The sequence below is a fragment of the Carcharhinus amblyrhynchos genome, chromosome 5 (assembly GCF_965287045.1).
Source record: "Carcharhinus amblyrhynchos chromosome 5, sCarAmb.v2.hapA, whole genome shotgun sequence".
Lineage (NCBI taxonomy): Eukaryota > Metazoa > Chordata > Chondrichthyes > Carcharhiniformes > Carcharhinidae > Carcharhinus > Carcharhinus amblyrhynchos.
In genome coordinates this window covers 57,311,162-57,333,227 of record NC_137328.1, presented here as the reverse complement: position 1 = coordinate 57,333,227, position 22,066 = coordinate 57,311,162, and the positions used below count along the sequence as shown (strand labels likewise).

At 40.4% G+C, this 22,066-nt stretch overlaps 1 protein-coding gene across 1 annotated transcript in view; it reads right to left on the bottom strand.

The window, feature by feature from the left end:
• Positions 1 to 10,938, bottom strand: part of LOC145343539 (uncharacterized) — a 102,592-nt gene extending 91,654 nt beyond the window's left edge. Inside the window, exons 1-4 of the mRNA XM_080189789.1 lie at positions 10,857 to 10,938; positions 7,928 to 10,517; positions 5,005 to 5,076; positions 2,524 to 2,641 (exon numbers count right to left, since the gene is read on the bottom strand). Coding sequence (XP_080045915.1) covers positions 2,524 to 2,641; positions 5,005 to 5,076; positions 7,928 to 10,517; positions 10,857 to 10,910 — 2,834 coding nt within the window. The 5' untranslated portion in view covers positions 10,911 to 10,938. The remainder of the gene's footprint in view (positions 1 to 2,523; positions 2,642 to 5,004; positions 5,077 to 7,927; positions 10,518 to 10,856) is intronic.
• Between the last annotated feature and the right edge of the window lie 11,128 nt (positions 10,939 to 22,066).

The window sequence follows — 22,066 nt, the reverse complement described above, 5'->3', positions numbered from 1 at the left end:
AAATTTGCAGCATGGTGGTGGGGGGGGGGGTGGGGGGGCAGCGGCGGCGGTGGGGAAGTATCGTGCACAAACCTCCTTACCTCTGCTGGATTTTATCTCCAGCTTAGTAGGCGGCAGACAACCTATTTACCTTTGGTTCAATGACCCTTGTGGCCAATTAACGGTTTCCTGTTACCATGACTGGTATTTTAATGACGGTGAGGAGTGTCTCCGCCACCCGGCAAGACTGCCAGATTGGCTGTAGGTTCAGATGGAGGAGGGGGGGGAGGTGTGGGCAAGAGGACAAGGAAGCCCTTAATTAGCCATAAGGTAGTTAATATCCTGACCAATGTAAAATCTGGTCATGGCTTCCTGGGATGGCAGAGGCAGGTTCGTCACTAACTTCCAGCTGGTGGGTGATGCACTGTCACAGCAAACAATTCCGGTACAATATTTAAGGAGACATATATTAGCACTGGAAACAGTGCAGAGGAGGTTCACTAGGATGATCCCGAGTAATGGAGGGACTGCCATATGAGGAAAAATTAAACAGGTTGCGCCTGTACTTCTCAGAGTTCAGAAGAACAAGAAGTGATAGGATTGAAACAAATGAAGCTCTTAAGGGACTAGACAGGTTAAATGTTGGGAGGATATTTCCACTCATGGGAGACTGTAGGACCAGAGGAAATAGTCACAGAATAAGGGGGTGGTTATTTACAATGGATTTGAGGAAGAATTTCTTCTCTCAAAGAACGGTGAATCTTTGGAGTTCTTTCTCCCAGGAGGCCAAGTCCTTGAACATTTTCAAAGCTGAGATCAATAGGTTTTTATTCAGTAGGGGAATTAAGGGTTATGGAGATAAGGCAGGAAAGTGTACTTAGATCAGTCATGATCTTATCAAATGATGGAGTCGACTTGAAGGATTGAATGGCCTACTCTTTGTCCTATTTCTGTTAGCCTGAAGGGGCTAAAAATTGGTTATTGTCCATTCCCAGGGATGACCACATTCATTGCTGCTGAGATGAGCAACATACAAACTTGGAGGTATCTCCTCATTTACACAGATGGCCTGAGCTGACGCTTGCCTGAGTGCTCAGCAAGGTGGTCAGTACATCTTGACACAGCAGTGCAAACAGCCTGTTTCTTTTCATGGGGAGCTGAACTCAGTGGAAGGAAACTTCTGCTTGCTCTCTGTACTGACACTGACTCCACGTAGCAGCTTGCATAAGTGGAACATCAAGGACAAGAGCAGGCTCTTAGGTTTACAAGCGTGGTGCTGGAGTCCTTCATGATAGAAATGACCAGGAGAAGGTGAAACAGCCGCTAAAGATATTGGAAACATGTTGAAGGCATTTGGCCTAAGTAACCAGGACTCAGTTCCATATGAAGTTTAGTGGCCTCATGCAGGTGATTTAGGTCAATTACAACCCCTAACGTTGCTCGATGCACCACAGTCTATCACTCACTCATCAGCTCCCCCTGGCATTGAGATTTACCCCTAGCACTCAGATACTTCACATCACCCTCACACTCATTCTAATACTGCCAACTTCATACCCAGCTTCCACTGCTTTCACCTGTATCTAGCAATTCAGCTGTGGCAGGCACAGCACCCAAAAACAGTGCAATGCAATCACTGACATTCTGCTCTCTCTCTTGTAGAATAAGGTTGCTCACAATAGAAGGGAGCAGGGCTTCAGTCACAAGACAGATGTCACAGCTCGAGTGTAACTTTAGTTCTATTGTAGAAATAAAAATCTTACACAGGCAGTGCAAACTCATTCACACTGCTGGTCTGTATGATCCAAGAGGAATGCCCACCCAAGGACACAAGCAAAGTTAGGTTGTCAGTGGCAAAAGGCAAAAAAATGCAATAGGCTTGATATTCATAGAATCATAGAATAGTTACAGCACAGAATGAGACCAGTTGCGTCCATACCAGTTTTCTGCACTAGTCCCATTCCCCTGCATTTACCCCCAATCCTGCAAATATTTCTCTTCAGATAATTGCCCTTCTGATTTCACACCCAGACTAAAACCAAAATTGCAAGCAACAGAAATTACATATATCTCTCAGTATACTCCCATTTTACAATAGTAGCAAACATTAATAGGCAATGAAAATCAGACCAAAACTCATCCAGGTTTTTAAATGCAATGGTTTGTGTCAAATAGAACCATACAAAACACCTGGTCGATTTGCTGATCAAGTGATCGTAACCAGGTGATAATAGCTTAGGGTTGCTGAGGCTAAGGTTAAGAAGCAGGAAATGTGGCATAGATCATCTAAGATTCCCATTGCCAACTATAATTCAGCACCCCTTGCTATAAAACTGTTGCATCATTAAATCAGATTACATAAGCACTGAATTGATCTTGGTGGTGCTGCCATCTATGATAGGACAGCCTGACAATACTTGTATATGAAAGTTGCCCACACCAAAGAAACTCTACCCCAAAATGTCAGTTCCGCTAGGAAAAGAGCAGATCAAATTAAGGGTAAATCAAACTACCTTGCCAATCAATTACAAAAGAATACTATACCTTGGCTTTTTTGCTCCATATGTGTAAGATGCCCACGCAGTGCTGGAATTCTCCCAACACCTCCGGTATTGATTCAAACTTGATTGGGTACTTTTTACCTTTGGCCTTATATCTGCATCTTAAAAACAAAATATCATATGATCTTATGTTTTAAAATTCTAACTGAATAAAATATCCCACTTTGAGATTATAATTAAAAATCCTGATTGAATCTCATTGCACAGTAACGATTTTGCCTCGACATGCATTTGCTCAACATGCTCTGAGGGTATTGACAGGGTAAACACCGACAATCTGTTTCCCTGATAGCCCCCATGTTCTGGATGACCCAGAGTCTCAGGAGAGGTGGCTGATCATTAAGGGCTGAGATGAGGAGAAATTCCTTAATGAAAAGGATTATGAATGTTTGGAATACACTTCTCCAGGAGGTTGTGGATGTGGCATCGTTGAACATTGTTAAGGCTGAGAGACAGGTTTTAGCCTTTCAGGAAATAAAAAGATATGACGAGTAGGCTGGAAAGTGAAAATCTATAAATGAATGGAAGAATAAGCTCAAGTGGTCATATAGTCCACTCCACTTCCTACTTTTAATGTTATGGTCTTAAGACATAAAGAAATTGGAACACAGAGGTTATTTGGCCCAATTTCAGTTTTCCATGTCATATACTGAATCACCTAACAGGAAAATGTACATTTTTTTTCCATAGCTTCTCCAGAGTTCGTCCACCATATTATCAACTAAAACACCACAATATCCAGCTACATTTCGAGCTCCATTATTCAATGTTAGGTCAGTAACTTTCCAGTGAAGAGATTTCCATGACTGCAACAATACAGATTCCATGAAGCGTTTGTTCACATTAGATCTACAGTTCATCTTGAAATCTATAAATGTTCATGGAGTTTTACAGTCCCACACTCTTTAATGGGACTCCTGAATCCAATATCCTATTGAAACATTTATGTATTCTAGCACCAAGTTCATGATGAGCTAGGTTACAACCAACAAAACAGTTTTCAACAGAAAGCTTATCACACCATCTCCTATGCTGATTTTGCCCCAAGAACTGAAAACAATGGAACTCCTTGCCCTCCTCAATCTTTCCTACTTTCTACAATCTTCACACTATTAGAACGAAGAACAATACAGCACAGGAACAGGCCTTTTGGCCTGCCAAGCCTGTGCCGATTCCTAGTCCTCATTCAGACCTACTACTTATTACCCATAGATGGTTTCTAGCCCTCTGCTTGCCTCCTGTTTGTGTCTATCAAAATATGCCTTGAGCATTGCTAATGTGCCTGCTTCCACTCCCTCCCCTGGAAGTGCATTCCAGGCACCCACCCCCGCCCGTGTGAAAAACTTTCCCAGCACATCTCTCCTAAACTTTACCCCTCTTGCCTTGAACCTCTTGTAGTTGACGTTTCCACCCTGGGAAAAAGCTTCACCTCCTATCTATGCCTTTCACAACTTTGTAGACCTTTATCAAGACAGGGCCCTTCAGTCTCCATTTTTTCAATGGAAACAATCCAAGTTTATCCAACCTCTTTAAACTTAAAACCCTCCAAACCAAGCAACATCCTGGTAAACACCCTTTGCACTCCCTCCAATGCATCCACATTCTTCTGGTGGTATGGCAACCAGAACGACATGCAATATTCCAAATGAGGCCCAACTAAAGTTTTATACAGCTGTAACATAACTTGCCAATTTTTATACGTGATCCTCCAGCTGATGAAGACAAGCGTGCTGTATTGCCTCTTGACTACTTTATCTACTTGTGTTGTTACTTTCAGGGAACTGTGGACCTTACATTCTTATAACCTGTACACCCAGATCCCTCTGCATGTTAATACTCCTAAGGGTTCTGCTATTTATTGTATAATTTGCAACTGAATTAGACCTTCTAAAATATATCACCTCACATTTTTCTGGATAAACTCCATCTGTATTTTCTGCCCAAGTCTGCAAACTATCTATATCCTGTTTTATCTATGGACAATGCCGCAAACCAACTAATCAGACCACCTACATTTTCCTCCAGATCATTTATTTCTATTACAAACAATGAAGGTTCCAGCACTGATCCCTGTGGAACACCACTAGTTACTGATCTCCATTCTGAAAAACATCCTTCCACCATTTTGTCTTCTATGATCAAACCATCTAGCTAGCACACCCCAGATCCTATGAGACTTTACCTTCTGTACCAGCCTGCCGTGAGGAACCTTGTCAAATGTCTTATTAAAGTCTATGCAGACAGCACCCACTGTCTTTCCTGCATCAATACTTCTTGTCACCTCCTCAAAAAACTCAAATCAAGAATCAAGGGAGACATCACTTTCCCTGCACTAAACCATGCTGCCTATTACTAATAAATCTATTTGCTTCCAAATGTGAATATATTCTATCTCATATCTTTTCCAACAGCTTTGCTCCCCCAGCCACCCCCACCAATGTCAGGCTCAATGGCTTTAAATTACCTGTATTATCTCTGTTTCCCTTCTCAAACAAAGGAAGGGTATTGTCCATCCTCCAGTCCTCTGGAACTTTGCCTGTGGCCAAAAAGGATGCAAAGATATTAGATAAGGCCCCAGTTGTTACCTCCCTGGCTTCCCAGCGTACCCTGAGATCGATTTCATCCGACCCTGGGAACTTGTCTACTTTAATGCATTTTAAGATACCCAACACTTTCTCCTTCATTATATTGACCAGACTGAGAGTATTCATACATCTTGTCACAAGTAGACTTACATTAACACTGCATTGAAGTTACCTCTTATAACCCTTTACCAACTTAATTCCAACTCATAACCCTCACCCACTACACAATTTTCACTTATACCCTCCATGCCAAATCACCAAGTATCTAACCTGGGTGGACAGCAGGACTCATGCTAAGATCATAGAATTCTGACAGTGCAGGAGGCAGCCATTCAGTCCATCAACTCTGTACCAACTCTTTGAAAGAGCATCTTACCCATGACTAATCATCTTAATCATGACTAATCTCCCTAACCCACATATCTTTGAACACTAAGGAGCAATTTAATATGGCCAATACACCTAACTGCACATGTATGGAGAGAACATGCAAACTCCACACAGTTACCCAAGGCCGGAATTGAACCCGGGTGCCTGACACTGTGAGGCAGCAGAGCTAACCACTGTGCCAACAGGTCACCAAAGTTCTATGTATCCATTTCAGACTTCACTACATAAAAAAATTACATCCTGCCTCCATTGCTTACTGGCAAAAATAGATCTGTTGAAAATGGGATGGTGTGGAAAGGGAAACAGGAATTCCAAATCCTGGTCCAACTCCCTGAAAATCTAGGCCACACTCTAAGTCAGCACTTTAGCATAGTACTGAAGGAGTGCTGCACTATTGAAGTGCAGTCTATAACCCGGTCCTGTGGATGTAATTCCATTGCATTATTCATAGAGTTGGAGAACTCTCCTTGTATCCTAACCAATATTTATCTGTACCTAGCATTTGATTACCTGGTCATTAAGCTCACCACTGTTTATTGAATTTTACTGTGCACAAATTGACTGCTGCACTTCCGTACAGGAGAGCATTGACTGCATTTCAAAAGTAGTTCATCAGCTGTGAAGCGCTTTGGGTTTTCCTGGGATTATGAAATGTATTAAAGTCAATTTCTTTAAAACATCATTCCCAGGCTTAGGGTGAAGGCAACTGAAAGCACAAAGACAATGGTGGAACAATTAAAATCATTGATGCCCAGGAGTCCAGAATTTGAGCAGTACAGAGAACTTGAAGGGTTGTAAGGCTGGAGGAAAGTTTAGAAATGGGTGAGAGCATGGGAAAATTTGAAAACAAGTGAGAATATCCTGTCATAGCAGGGGCCAATGTAGATCAGCAAGCACAAGGGTAACAGGTGAATAGAACTTTGTGCGAATTAAGAAGAATGGAAAATGGGAGACAGGCCAGGAGACCATTGAAATGATCAGGTTTTCAGGTAACTGATGCATATATGAGAATTTAGGCAGCAGATTATCTGAACCAGGAACAGAATTGGATGGTGTTGTGGAGGTGAAAGTAGGTAATCTTGGAGATGAAGCAGATGTTTGGGTGGAAGCTTAACAAGCGGGTTGTTGTTACAGGATAAAAATCACAAAATATGTTACAATTATAATTAATTGTGTCCAGTAGACCATTGTATGATTTCTGATAATTTAGAAATATTTCAATGGGCTATTCAAGGATTCTCTTAGCTAATAAAAGAAGGTTCTAAATGATATTTCATGTTATACAGCAGTTAAAACGCTCGTGCTACCTGGACAGATTTGGAAATGAGCATGGAATTGCTAGCATTGTGTGGGCCCAAGAATGAAAATGCTGTTGACAACGTGAAGATGATAACAAAATTATAAATGTCTCTACAAAATGAGGCTAAACTTTGACTTATATACGATTGTTTCCATTGCACAACTGAAGGTCTTATGTACCAAACAGGCAGCTTCTATTTATACTAATCATAGTACCCTTGAGTAGAACAATAAGTCACCAATGAAAGATTTTGCAGCTCAAGAAAACTAATTAAAATTGTTTTATGACATCATTTGTTAATAAATTGTGATTTTATTGCCATTATTTGTTCAACCAATGGTATTCAGAACACAATATAGTTTACATCCTATGCACAAATAGTCCCAACAGTAGTTCTAATTCACACTTAACAGCAATTACCAAACTGTGTAAACCAATACCACAGGTTATTTGATCATACATTAATTTATTGTTTGTGAGACCTTGCCGTATGTACGTTGATTGCCGTGGTTTCCTGTATAACAACAGTAACTGCACTTCAAGAGCATTTCATTGACTGTAAAGTGCTTTTGGGCACCTGAGAACATGGGAAGGTATAATGTAAATTGTTCTTTCTTTTGTGAGCAATGGATAAGAGATTTATTTATTTAGCTTACTTGCATTTATACTGGGTGAATCACCATTTCTGGTGTTGGTACAAACAAGTGAAATAACAGAACAAAGTAGCAGAACCTTTTTTCAATTGATTAAGTGCTGAAATTTCTTCACAGTATAGAATCTATGATTATCCATGAAGTGAAGCTCTTTCACACTCTGCATTTACATTACCCAACCTCTGCAACTCCCAAAACTCATAAGCTGTGATGTATATGCTACACTGCAGGAGTGCAGTCGGAAGTGCCCTGCTAATTAAGATGCATTTGTGTTTTGCTCTTTGATAAAATATCTTTGGGTAATCACAAACTCGTGTAGTTTCTAGGATATAGTTATTCTGAGGTTTTAATCACGTATTTCATAGGGAAATGCTAGTTTAGTAAACAATAGCACACAGTACGTATACAAAGTTTGTAGAAGCCGGGGGGGGGGGGGACCTTTAATTATTTAATAATTACCTTTCAACATTATCTTTTGGTCATCACACTTTATAAAAGTTAAACTTTGTTCCTCCTTCTGATTTCCAGAGATTTGATTCCAAAAAACTCTTTGCACAATGTTCTCTGCTGTTTCTACATCGTTGCTTTGCTGGAAATCTTCCTCCTGTGGAACACACTGCAGTACTGAAACTTCTGGTGTAGTACAGATTTCATCTGAAGATATAGCACCTCCTACATCTGGCTTACACATAGTGTTGTCATCCATGTCTTGCTCATCATCAATTTGCTTTGTATACCTAGAAAGACATGTAGACGCTTTGAATGAAACAATATTATCTTTTTCCACTTCCTGTTTCCCATAATAGTTGTTGCCTTCATCCACTACTTCTGTCTGACTTGCATTTTCCTTTAATAATAGCACATCAGCTGTTTGCTGTTCTTTCATTTCATGTTGGCTTCGAATTTTCTGCAGATGTTCAATACATAGAAGATATTTCTCATAGGTACTTAGCTGAAGGTCACAAGTCCCTGAGGATTTCAAACCATTTACTATGTCAGATTCCACCCAGTCAGAATATTCTTTTGATGCAGGGATTGTATTTTTTGGTAACATATCAAGCTTCTTTTGCTTAGAACTATCCCTGGGATTCGAGAATGATATTTTGTCAATATTACTTGGGACTGTGGCTAACTGCGGCGTTATCCCAATAAGAACACTTCCACATTCCATGCACCAGTTGCCAGTTGAGCTGTTGCCACTTGTGCACTTTGGGCAGAATTTGACCAGATAAGAGTCAATATTTTCACCTGTGATTTGACCATATTCTCTTTCATCAAATTGCGGTTTGGATTTTGTTGAATAGCTGGATTCAGAGCGTGAAAGCAAAGATGGCAAAGACAATTTCAATGTACTGTGTGCCTTATAGTCAATTTGTTGGCTATTTCCATTATTATTACAATTTGCTTCTTCTTTCAATGGATCATTTTTCAATGCCAACAGATATTCTATCCCTCTCTTGTCCAATATTTTGTCACTACAATATTTTGGAGATATGGCCAAATGTGAAAGTAATGTTTTATTTATATTTGTAAGATTTACATTTTTAGATCTTTCAGGGAATGGTTCACTATTTGGCCTTTCCTGGAAAAAACTGACCAACTTCATACCTTCATCTCCTGATGTTGTTTCATCTGGACTTCCAATGATCCCATTTCTTAGAATAAATGGCAAATCCACCTGCGATTTGAAGCAAAATCCAGCATTTTCCCAATTAAGGGAAACATCAGGTATACTTGCAGCGTCAGAATCTTCTGCATAAGTCCTATGGCATCCATCAGTTAAATATTCCTTTGTCTTGAGAGGTTCCCATATATAACTACGTTTTTCCTCATCACAAAGAGTTGGTATGCTGTGTTGTATGGTGTTATGCAAATTAATGGGACATGCTAATTGATCTGAGGTGTAACAATGTTTTTCAGGTGATTTTCGAAGTATTACTGTTCTGGCTGATATGGTTGGCTCCTTAAATGTTTCCTTTCTTTCTCCATTCCCAGCATCTTCTTCATCTGAACTACCTTCAAGAGGAATCCAGAAGATTTTATCTCGATTTGGTGCATTGATATCATCATGCACAGAAGGATTGTTTTCATCTACTGGAAATTCTAATTGCGCCACATGCATTTTAATCTCCTCTCCATTTTTAATTTCCCAGTTGTTATTTAAAACATTATCTCTACATGCATTCCCTTGTTCAGAAAAGTTTTTCTTCCAAACAGGATTTGAAAAAGAATGGTCCTTGCATGGGTAATCAGTACCTGTTAACTTACATTGTTCTTGCTCTTTACTGAGGCCAGTAGCCAAGGAGGACACCTGAATGAATTCCCTATTTCTTCTTAATAAGCCAACTGAGCTACAGCTATCAGAAGATCTGCAAGTATCTGCAGTGTAACGAGAATCATTCCATCTGCCATTAGAAAGACCAGTATTAATGCTTCCATCAGTATCCCAGGAAAAATTAGGAATAACCATTTGCTCTATGTCAGAATTCACATGGTTCACAATCGATTCTTTCTCAGTTAATGCACAAGCTTGTTGACACATTTGTGTGTGCATATCATCTTCACTATTCTTGAGGATTTCCTGAGCCCAGCTTAGAATGTGCCTTAGCTTTTGAATCTCTGACACAGTTGGATTCTGCAACAAATCATAATCTGGCTTTGGCAAGCAAGCAGCTTCCTTGTCGCGCTTAGAAATTGTCGGTGATAGCTCTGTATTCATACAATAGGTTTTCTGCACTTCTTGAATTTGTGTATGATGACCTGATGCATTACAATTATGTGTTTTATCTATTAATGAATCTTTTTGCTCAGCATTTACCATGTTTTCTCTGAGTGGGAGGTTCACTTTGTTATCAGAGCTTTCACGCTTGTTGTTAGTTTCCAAATTACCAACAGTTGCAGATGCATTTGTGGAATTATAGTTTGGGCCCACGAAGTAAGCCAAACGCTTAGCTCGAAGAGTCTTCAGTTCACGGGTACGTGGAGTGTCTGTTTTTAAGATGGTCTCAGCATTTAAATGCTTTGAAGTTTTTGCAGGTGAAGATATTTTCTGCAGGATGAGAAATAATATAAATAATAAGAATAATAATAAGTGAGAAGTACTATCATAAAATACTTTACCACGCCACTTAAGTGCTCAATATCTCATTCATAATACAATAGTACTCATGTTAATTTGCTTCACTGTTGTGGAATACATAACATTTTCAACATTATAACAGCAAGTATCCTCTAATTACACATTTTGAACAGAAAATTCATAAAAATTAAGAACTTTGCTTAGCAACTATCTGTTTGTAACACCATATCCTTATCTGCATCTAGCAGTAACACACAGCAGCTATCAACCATAAAGCAAGAAGCTAAAAACATTCAAAATTTATCTTACCAATTGTTCAGAACTGAATGACTGAGACGCCTCAGCAGAAACTGAATGGGGCATTTTATCCTCTTGCTGTCTTCACAAATTCAGCATCTGGCAAATAATTAATTGTGAAAATGCACTGCAACAAAAAATGATAAACTTCTACCATAGATCAAACAAAATATGTCCATCAAAACAATCAACTGAACTTATTTGAATTTACGTAACACTGCAATATGTATGAAGAAACTGAGACCTCAATTTTCGCTCCCAGGTTGCGTTTGCAGAGTCAAGAGAATTCCCAGTTCCGGGAACCTAGCCTAGAAAATAATTGTCCTGACATCAGATTTTTAGTTCTGGGGGCCAGGCTGGATTAGAAGTCGAAAGTTACCTTGGAAGAATGGAGGAGGATGCTGGGTTTGGATGTGGGCTAGGCAAATGGCCTATCTCAGGGATCTGGCACTGTGTCCAAAATTTATAAATAACGAATAAAACATGAAATATCCTTCCAGCCCTCACCCCCCACATACTCCCCAGGCTGCATCCATGCCAACATATGCCACCTCAGGCCCACATCCAACCCCCCCTAAACCCCTCATATTGTCCATGCCAACCCATGACCTTGCATCCACCCCATGGCCTTTTAGTCTCAAATGAGGCAGGACTCACCAAAAAAGCATCAGAACTATAGTGGCAAAAGGGAGAGACTCACCACGAGCGTTGTAATTTGGTGACTCTCCATTTCACCCTGTGTTGTTTAAGTGATGCAGAACTTCCCTACGCTGTGAGTGTAATCTAAACAGCTCTGCTGTTCTACCCTGAGGAATAGTAAAACAAACTGATCAATGCAAATACAAAATAGCCCCATTTTCTCTTAGGTAAAGGTCCATAGTTCTGCCATAACTTCAACTGGACATTCATAATTGTTGAACCTGGACCTTTGGGAATCACTTAAAAAGCTATCTATCAGAAAGCAGAGGGTTGGAATAAATGGGTTCTTTTCCGGTTGGCAGTTGGTGACTAGTGGCGTGCCACAGGGATCGGCTGTTTACCACATACACAGAATATCTGGAGGAGGGGGCCAAGTGTAGGGTAACAAAGTTTGCAGATGACACAAAGATGAGTGGGAAAGCAAATTGCATGGAGGACACAAAGTCTGCAGAGAGATTTGGATAGGCTAAGTGAGTGGGCAAGGATCTGGCAGATGGAGTATAACGTTGGCAAGTGCGAGGTTATCCACTTCGGAAGGAATAATAGTAAAACGGACTATTACTTAAATGGTTTAAAATTACAAAATGCTACTGTGCAGAGGGACCTGGGGGTCCTTGTGCATGAATCACAAAAACTCAGCTTGCAGGTGGTCAAGAAGGCAAATGGAATGTTGGCCTTTATCGTGAGAGGGATGGAGTATAAAAGCAGGGAGGTCTTGCTGCAATAGTACAAGATACTGGTGAGGCCGCACCTAGAGTACTGTGCGCAATTTTGGTCCCCTTATTTGAGAAAGTATATATTAGCTTTGGAGTGTAGTGAAGGTTCACCAGGTTGATTCTGGAGATGAGGGGGTCAGCTTATGAGGAGAGATTGTGTAGACTGGGCCTGTACTTGTTGGAGTTTAGAAGGCTGAGGGGAGACATATAAAATAATGAAATGGGTAGACAGGGTAGAAGCAGGGAGATTATTTCCACTTAGAATGGAAACAAGAACTAGAGGGCACAGCCTCAAAATAGGGGGCGGGGGGGGTCAATTTAGAACAGAGTTGAGGAGGAACTTCTCCCAGAGGGTAGAGAATCTTTGGAATTCTCTGCCCATTGAAGCAGTGGAGGCTACCTCATTAAATGTGTTTAAGTCACACAAAGATAGATCTTTAACCAATAAGGGAATTAAGGGTTATAGGGAACAGGCAGGTAAGTGGAACTGAACCACTATCAGATCAGCCATGATCTTATTGAATGGCGGGGCAGGCTCGAGGGGCTAGATGGCCTACTTTTGCTCCTATTTCTTATGTTCTTATGTAATAAGGTTTTTAAAACTACAACTAAATAAGTTTTATTTGCAGAAATCCAGAAACATCCAACCAGCAAAGGTTTCCAAAATAACTAGAAAACATCAAAAGGAAATTTATTGAGCCTTTTAAATACAAAGCACGTCTCTAAATGCCCGTCTATATGACAGAAATGCTTCCCACTTAGGAAAATCTGTTTAGCACTTGACTCAATCCACACAAAGAAAAGCACAAAGTACTCCCACAATCACCAAACCGTGCTGCAACAGATGAAGCACAAATGAGAATAATCGTAAAATCATAGAATGGTTACAGTACAGTAGAAGCCATTTGACCATTATGTCTTTGCTGGCCTCCTGAATGAGCAATTTAACTCATATCAGTTCTCCACTTTTTCCCCATTGTCCTGCACATTTTCCTTTTCAAATAATTATTCAATTTGTTTCTGAATTGATCAATTGAACCTGCCTCCACGACACTCTTGTCAGTGCATTCCAGATCCTAACCACTTCATGCATCAAAAAGAGATTTCCCTCAGGCCTTCAGTGCTTTTGCTAGTTACCTAAAAGCTGTGTCCTCTGGTTCTCAATCCTTCAACCACTGGGAACCGTTTCTTCCTAGCTCCTTTCTCCAGATCCCACATGATTTTGAAAATTCCAGCCAACCTTCCTCTCAACCTTCTCCAAGGAAAAGTTCCAGCTTCTCCAACCTAGCTGCATAACTGAAGGCCTTACCCAGGAATCATTCTCCTCTTTTCTGCACTCTGATGCCTTCAAATCCTTCCTAAATTGTAGTGCCCAGAACTAAATGCAATACTCCTGCTGTGGTTGAACCAGTGTTTTACACAGGTTTAACATAACTTCCTTGCTTTTGTACTCTGTGTCCCTATTAATAAATTCCATGATGTTTCGTGCCTTATTAACCACATTCTCAACTTGTTCTGCCACTGTCAGTAATTGTTACGCACATACACCCAGGTTGCTCTGCACCTGTATCCCCTTTGAAATTGTACCCATTTTTTGAAAAGCCTCTCCATGTTCTGACTACCAAAATGAATCATTTCACACTAGTCTGCAACGAATTTAAACCACCAGTATCTACTAATTCCACCAATCTATGCTATTTTGCCGCCTATCACTATTCTCTCAGTTCACAATATTTCCAACTTTCCTTGTCATCTGCATATTTTCGAACAATGCCCTATGCGCAACAAGGACCATAAGTCATTAACATACATCAGGAAGAGTAGGATCCAAACACCGTCCTCTGGGACAAAAGAAAAACCATTCAACTCTCTGTTCCCTGTCTTTTCATTGAGTGTTAAGCAGAAACACGATGCACCGAGACACTGGTTACACGGTATCCCGGGCTCCTTACCTGGCGCTCAGCTCAGCCGCGAACTGGAGAGCGGCCTCACGTGACTTTTGTGTATCGAGCCGTTTCCATGGGAGCGACTCACGCGGGCAGCCCCGCCCACCAGCAGCATCGCCCAGATACCGGCGGAGTTCCCGCCCGCTAACAGCATCATCCAGATACCGGCGGAGTTTCCGCCTGCTGCGATCACAATGAGACCGATTCAGCCACCGGAACCGCGTTGTTTTCCCCTTTTTGAAGAGGGTGTCGGAGATTTCCCACTCCCGGGTGGCACTGCTCGGGATTTATGCAGTATAACAGTCTGTACAGTGCCGCATGGATATGGAAGAAAAGGGATAGTAACTCCATGGTGATCTGCTGGCCGAACCGCTACTCGGAATAAGCAGTGTTGGTGGCAATTGCCCTGTGAAACTGGACTAATCCGGAGTGAGGGGATGCCGTACTGAGGGCTGATTCCCTTCCCTGACTGCTATCCCAGCTGAATGGTGGTACACAGAATCAAGGGAGCCCTAGCTCACAGCTACTGCTCATACCCCTGCTGAACATTGCAGAAGATAGCAGAGAAAATCCTCAAGAGTGGGGAATCAGGCCATCAGACCTCACATCACCCATCTCCTCACAAACTTTGTGGATAAGTGCAACCTGCTGACTTCATGCTTTTAGCCAGTGTGGCATTCAAGGAGCTGTGTCACCTTTGATATAGCTGCAAGCTGTCACAGTTTGCTGTGCTGGCATGTTGACATTTCTGTGCACATGGTCACGAAGCCAGGAGATGATGAGCCCTTCACAAATGACAAAACCACATAAGCCAAGTCATTATCACACCAGACTTCTGAGACTACAAGTGTAAGCTGCACAAACATGCACATCATATGCTCTTTTCCAGGAAGGTCAGAGCTCTGGGATGTCAGAACAAGGAAGGCAGGATAACCATGACAGGCCTGCATCAAGATTTACAGACTGTGACTTGGATATCTTGGTATAGGCAGTCAATGATTACAGTGAGGCACTGTGCCCAGTGGCATGTCTGCTACTCCCTACAACAACAAACCAGTGATGAGAGAGTTTGGAGGAGGCACACATATCAAATCATTGCTTCAACAAGAGAATTTGCAGAGTCAGCATGTGAAAGACCAATATCTGACACTCAAAGTTTGGAAATCGCTGAACCTATGACAATTGAGTTGAATTCAGATTTTACACCAGTTGAACCAACAGCATCTGTATAAGCTAAAAAAGAACCAACTTTATCAGGTGATGTGCCTGAGCCAAATAGTGAACAGACTATCAAAAGCATGAAAGCAAAATCTCTGAGAACAACTGGTCAATTAAAGAGCAGCAGTTCTATTGAACGGCAGAGCCATGGGTGATGGTAACTACTATAGATATAATTCTCCCCTCGGGTGTCTCCCTCCCTCCCTCCCCTACCCACATATTTCCCAAGGTCAAGGATCATTGGTGGATACTAGGCTACAGATGAAGGATGGAATCAGGAGGATTGTGGGATGGAGATTCGCTGGACAGAGTAGACATCAGGAGGGCAGTGAAGGTGTTTCTCAGTGCCACTGCCCTTTCCTAATGCCAAGCATCTCGATCAGATGTTGAGTGCCTTTGAACAAGCAACCTGAACAGGCAAGCACCCCTGCCTATTGCTGGGTTAGTGCCAGCGGCAGAGGGATGAAACCATTAAATAAATATTAATTGCCCACATAGGAGCCTCATTTGAAGGAGATGGACTTGTGGCCATAGACTTAATTGGATTGGAAGCAGAAAGATGGTGGAGGCCCCACCCACAGTCCCCATGCCTGATTAAATAATCATAAGAAGTTTCACAACACCAGGTTAAAGTCCAACAGATTTATTTGGGAGCACAAGCCACAAGCTTTTGGAGCATTGCCCCTTCATCAGGTAAGTGGGAGTTGTGTTCACAAACAGGGCGCAAACTCAATTTACAAGTTAATGGTTGGAATGCAAGTCTTTACAGATAATCAATTCTTAAATGTACAGACAATGTGAGTGGAGGGAGGCTTAGCACAGGACAGTTAGCGAAATTTTGCAAGCCCAGGAATGGGCATGACAGACAAGTTCCGCACGCATGAGGACAGCCTCAACCGGGATCTTGGGTTCATGTCACACTATCTGTAACCCCCATGACTTGCCTAGGCTTGCAACATCTCACTAACTGTCCTGTCTGGAGACAATACACATCTCTTTAACCTGTGCTTAATGCTCTCTCCACTCGCACTGTCTGTACCTTTAAGACTTGATTACCTGTAAAGACTCACATTCTAACCATTATCTTGTAAATTGATTTTGTGTCTAAAGATGCCCTGTTTGTGAACACAACTCCAATACACCTGATGAAGAGGCAGTGTTCTGAAAGCTTGTGGCTTGTGCTACCAAATAAACCTGTTGGACTTTGACCTGGTGTTGTGAGACTCCTTACTGTGCTTACCACAGCCCAATGCCAGCATCTCCACATCATGATTAAATAACCCCCAACCACCAAACCCCCCATGGGGAAGTGCACAAGATTCCACCCAAGATTATTTTTAATTGCTGAGCTTGCATTTTGTTGAGCCCTTGACAACAATGTCATCCACAAGTGAAGAATGCAACTTGGGAGTTGAAAGAACCAAAGTTACAATGAGTCACATGGCTAATGTGACTAGTAAGGGCTAATCTGGAAAATAGAGTTTAAAATAGCAAATGTAAGCATATCAACCAGATGTGATGGGAACAGTGTTACAAGAAAGTGTCACAGGAAGTAACTATTATTCATACTGAAAGTGCGCACCATATTCAAGACCTATGTCCAGGGATGGACTGGCTATTAGGGAACAGGGGTGCTCCTGCGAATGGTTCCACAGTGCTATAGTATCAGCATCCCATTTTTTTCATGCAAGTACTGAAATGCTGAATGTCCTTTCAGGGCAGCCAGGCTACCCCACAAATGCCCCAAGGCACTTCACAGCAGTGGACAAAATTTGACAGCACTTTGCATAAAGAGTTGGGACAGATTACCAAAAACTAAGTCAAAGAGGTTGATTTAGAGGAATGTCTTAAAGAAGCAATGATGAAACAATTCAAAGAGGAATCTCCAGATCTTGCTGCCTAGACAGCTGAAAACTAGGCAATGATGGACAAATTAAATCAGAAATGCACAAGAATGGGAGGGATGACAGAGATTGCTGAGGACTAAGCTGGGAGGGATGACATCATGAAGGGACTAGAACATAAAAATTAGAAGTTAAAATTTGGGAGTTGCTTTACCAGGGCCAGCGGAGGTCAGCAGACACAGGCGTGATGAGTAAGCAGGATTTGGTGCAAGTTGGGATACAGGCAGCAGAGTTTTGGAAAAACTGCAATTTACAAAAAGGTGGAAGGTGCACAAAGCTATTCAGGACGATGGAGTAATTAGTCTTTTACTGAATTTTTAAAAACTGACTTTTTAAATGGCATGAAGTGGAGCATTCTTCAATAATTACTCAAAAGCAAGGAGCTGATCTGCCTACTATCAAAATTGTACTTAATTTGCTGAGATAACAATTCTAATTAAAGCAACTTTCGCAGAAAGGAAATATAGATAAATATTGTTAACAAAATATTTGTGAATTTGTTTTCAGTGCCAATGTTATCCACTGGAATTTGAAAACTCAAAGAGAAAACTCAAACATAATTATTTCAACAAAAAGAAATGAACAGAAATTTCTTTTAAATGTAAAACATCAATAAAAAGTCCTTTGTTCAAATTCACTTTTATTGTTTTGTTATGGGCGTAATAACATATAAAACAATCCAGGCATTATTTTTTATATAAATATGAAATGCCAACCTTCTGAAAGTTTGTTAGCCTAAAGTTACAAGCATTTTCCCTGTCTGATTGAATGTATTACCGTAATTATCCTTCACCTTTCTCAGAGCTGTGTTTATAAAGGCAGGCAAAACAACAGTTAGCGATTAACCACTCTTACTTACACAGCAAATACACCACAAATGTGAACATAGACTATGCATTCTATCTCTGCTAGTTCTTAACAATTTCACATAAAATGATTCCCATGTATGTATCTTTTGCTGTTCATTTAACTTTAATGATATGAGTTAGTGAATGATTAAATTACAAGTCTGTCAGAATTTCAAGGAGAAGCAATCCATGATGAATGCAATAATGTACTGTTACATTTTTAAACATGGATTTTTGGTATATTTTACAATTTCATTTAAGAAGATGGTATAAGGGGCAAAATACATTGTGAATAGAAATGTTCTGCTTTCAGTTGCCTCTCTGTTGTCCAAAGATATACCATTTTTATTACTTTTTTTGTTTGTATGCAAGCACAGGTGAAGATGTAAGGTTTAAACATCTCTTGAAGCTGTTAAAACATGTATCAATAAATTAGTTTGACTTGCCAATTGATTTTCTTTAATTATTTGTTTTAACTAATTGATCTGAAGATAATTGAAATTTTATTACAGTAATCCATCAATAGGGACTACCCTAGTTTTAATCAGCCTAAGCTTTTAAAGATCCATTTAATATTAAGAATTTATGAAATAGGGTGAAAACTGACAAGTGCACCAGATCAATGCAAAAGCTTTTCTAAAATTGTTAAATACAACACTTATGGTTAATATTTCATTACAGCATGATAATAATGACTTGGGTTGACCCCTTTAGTTTGTGCATTAATACGTATAGTGACTTCGCAGCCAAAATAACATGATTAGATAGTGCAAATGTGGCTTTTTAACACAACAAAGTGAGCATAAATGTATGCTTTATTGTTTTACTACTTCATTCCTATTTCTTAACTCTATTTTTGATACTTTTACAATAATCAACACTGACATATGTCAGATTGAGTATGGTTTGTTTAGTATTTAACATAATTATATAGTTGGTTACTTTCAAAGTACAATTCCAAGGATTCAGGATTATATACTACTACAGGAGTATGGGGCAGCAAAGACACAGCAAAGACAAATATAATGTGTATATATGCAAATCTATATAATATAAATGTAAGGAAATGATACTGCTATTTTAGTGCTTTAATAATGTTAATAGTTGGTGGCAAGATGTCACTGAATTACAAAGAGAAACGGACAAAATTAATTTTACTTGTGAATAAAATTGAGATTACGGGTGAATTTAACTTTTGGAAATTGGTCACGCTGCACCTCTCCCGCCCCCCCCCCCCCCCCAACACCCCACCCACCACCACCCCCCCCAGCTGCCCCACTTACATAACATCTGGCATGATGACCCTGAATTGCCAATCCAATGCCTTCATGCCAGTCTCTGATTATATGAAAATCAAGTAAGTACTGAAACCAACAGCTGCCTGCCATTTTTAGAAGACCAATTAACAAGCCATTAAATATTGGATTGACAAAGGTTAGAAAATATTTTACAGCAGCTACGATGATGGGACACAAAGATGGCAGACAAGCCCATTGTTGAATGTACCAGCAGATTCTGCTGGAGAAGTTGGCAATGTCTACATTAACTTCAATATTTTTAAAACCTATTAAGCATCTTCAAAATAATTAATAAAGATTGATTCTGAGAGCAGAAAAACTTTACAATTCTAACCATGACCGTAGCATTATCCCTCTCCACATGGTGTACCAGTCTACATGATGTGCCAATTATTAGATCCCTAGCATCAAGGTGTTACTCATGTTACAATGTAAAGATAGCTGCAAAATTATTTATTACAATAACTCAAGTAATGAGTGCTTATTATGGTGCAGCATTTAAAAACAGACATGAGAAACTGACTCTGCTACTAACTGTAAGCTTGGAAAGGGGAAAGGGTTTGCAGTCAGGGAGCAAAGCTCCTATGCAGCTATAATTGGCCAGCTTCTTGCCAAGTAGCTGCCAACTGGCCACAACACACTTTATTTGATGTGTTTAAAGAGCAGAGGTGGAGTTGGCAGACTACACTCTTTAGGGTTGCAGTCTGTATTTGAATACAAGAAATATGATTCGCCCCCTAAAAGATTGCATGACCTGTGTTCATACTTTCAACATTTGACCAGTTATTACACCTGTATCTTTTTCTTGGCTCTATTAACCACATTACATTGAACACTTTTTAATCTTTCACTTGTCAAGTTGCTAAGTATCTGTGGAGATTATAAATCTCATCACACTTTTTGTTTCTCTTTCCTGTTACAGATATAAAACTAAAGGATGTAATTCTGAAAATCACATTTCTGAACTTTTAAAAATGGAACACCTTTTATTTCATCATCCATCTGCCTCCACACTTGTATTTCATAGGATGTATGGGAGATATGACTAAAATATTTCAAATAATAGGAGGAAATAGATAAGTTGGATGTAGAGGGACATTTTGTATTTTACTAAAAGAATCAAAAGGGTAATTGCATGTACCCAGTAAAGAAATTGTGGGTCAGTGAAATGGATACAATCTTGTAGCCCTGATTCGTTGATCGTGCTTCAGACAAGCATTACCTCCTGGTAGATTGTGGCGTTGTAATTACCAAGGTTGCGAGGCAAAGATTAAGGTATAAGCCAAATAATACATAAAAAATAGCCTTTTCGTATTTAGAGTTATTGATCAGTGGAATAGGTCCCCATTGAGTGTGCTAAATTTTCAAATCAATGATGCACTTCAGTAGGAAAATCACATTTTTGATTCGATGTAGAGATGTGGGATTTAAAAATTCATGACCTTTGCAGCATATTCCCTCAAGAACTTAAGCAGGGCTGGCACCTGGTTTTGTCTATTTCCAGGATTCCACTACAGGGTAGTTTGTTGGGGCTGGAGACACTTCCAATCCCAGTCCATTGTTCAGGCAAAGGAAGGAACTCTGATCAATGAAATTCATCTGTCTCTGTTTCTTAATGGGACTTGTATACGGTCAGCAGAGATACTCCTAGTCAAACAAGACACTTCCATGGCCTACCCAGCTTTATTGAACTTTCCAGTAGAAGCCTAGTGATATGAACACTAGCCATTGGCAGACAAAGCAGGAAACCAGGATCAACAGCAATCGATCCTCATAAATTCTACTCAACCAGTATGCTGAGACCCATGAAAAAAGCTAGTTGTACTTATACATTTTAAAAGGCTTCATTAATATCTATTCTTACCCAACCTTTATTCAATATAAAAAGTAGCACATTAACCTGGTTCATCCTTCATCTCTCTGGTTGCAGAACTACATAGGCTCCGGACACGCAAAGTATTGATTTTAAAATTCTCATTCTTGTTTTCAAATTCCCCCATGCTCTCATATCTTTCACTACCATAATCTGCTCCAGCTCCACAACTCTCTGAGACATCTGTGCTCAACTAATTCTAGCCTCTTATGTCTCCCTGATTTTAATCATTCCACTATTGGTGGTTGTGCCTTCAATGGCATAGACCCTACACATCCCTGCCTCACGACCTCAGTTCCTTCCTTTAACGCACTCCTTAAAGCCTATCTTTTTGATCAAGCTTTTGGTCAACAGGGCTAAGGGGCTGGGCTTTTATGGAGTTGGGGACAATCCATGGAGGTATACAAATAGCAGTAGGACCCAATTCCAGGATTCCCAACGTCATTCCGGGTGCCCCTAATTTTCACCAGTGGGCTGATGCAAGTCATGGGCTTGGGTCCTGTACTCACAACCTGACCATTTCTATGACAGGGTTAGGCATATCCTAGATGTTTGCAGTTTTCATAGAGTCAGGCCAGCTCATGGTTAATGTACCTCAAAGATGTCACAAACAATAGTTTGGATAAGGAAAACTTTTGAAATATGTAAGTTTCATGCTAATCTATATCCCCACCCTCTCATACTCTCCATGCCAAGCTATGTCTCTCTACCCCACCCTCT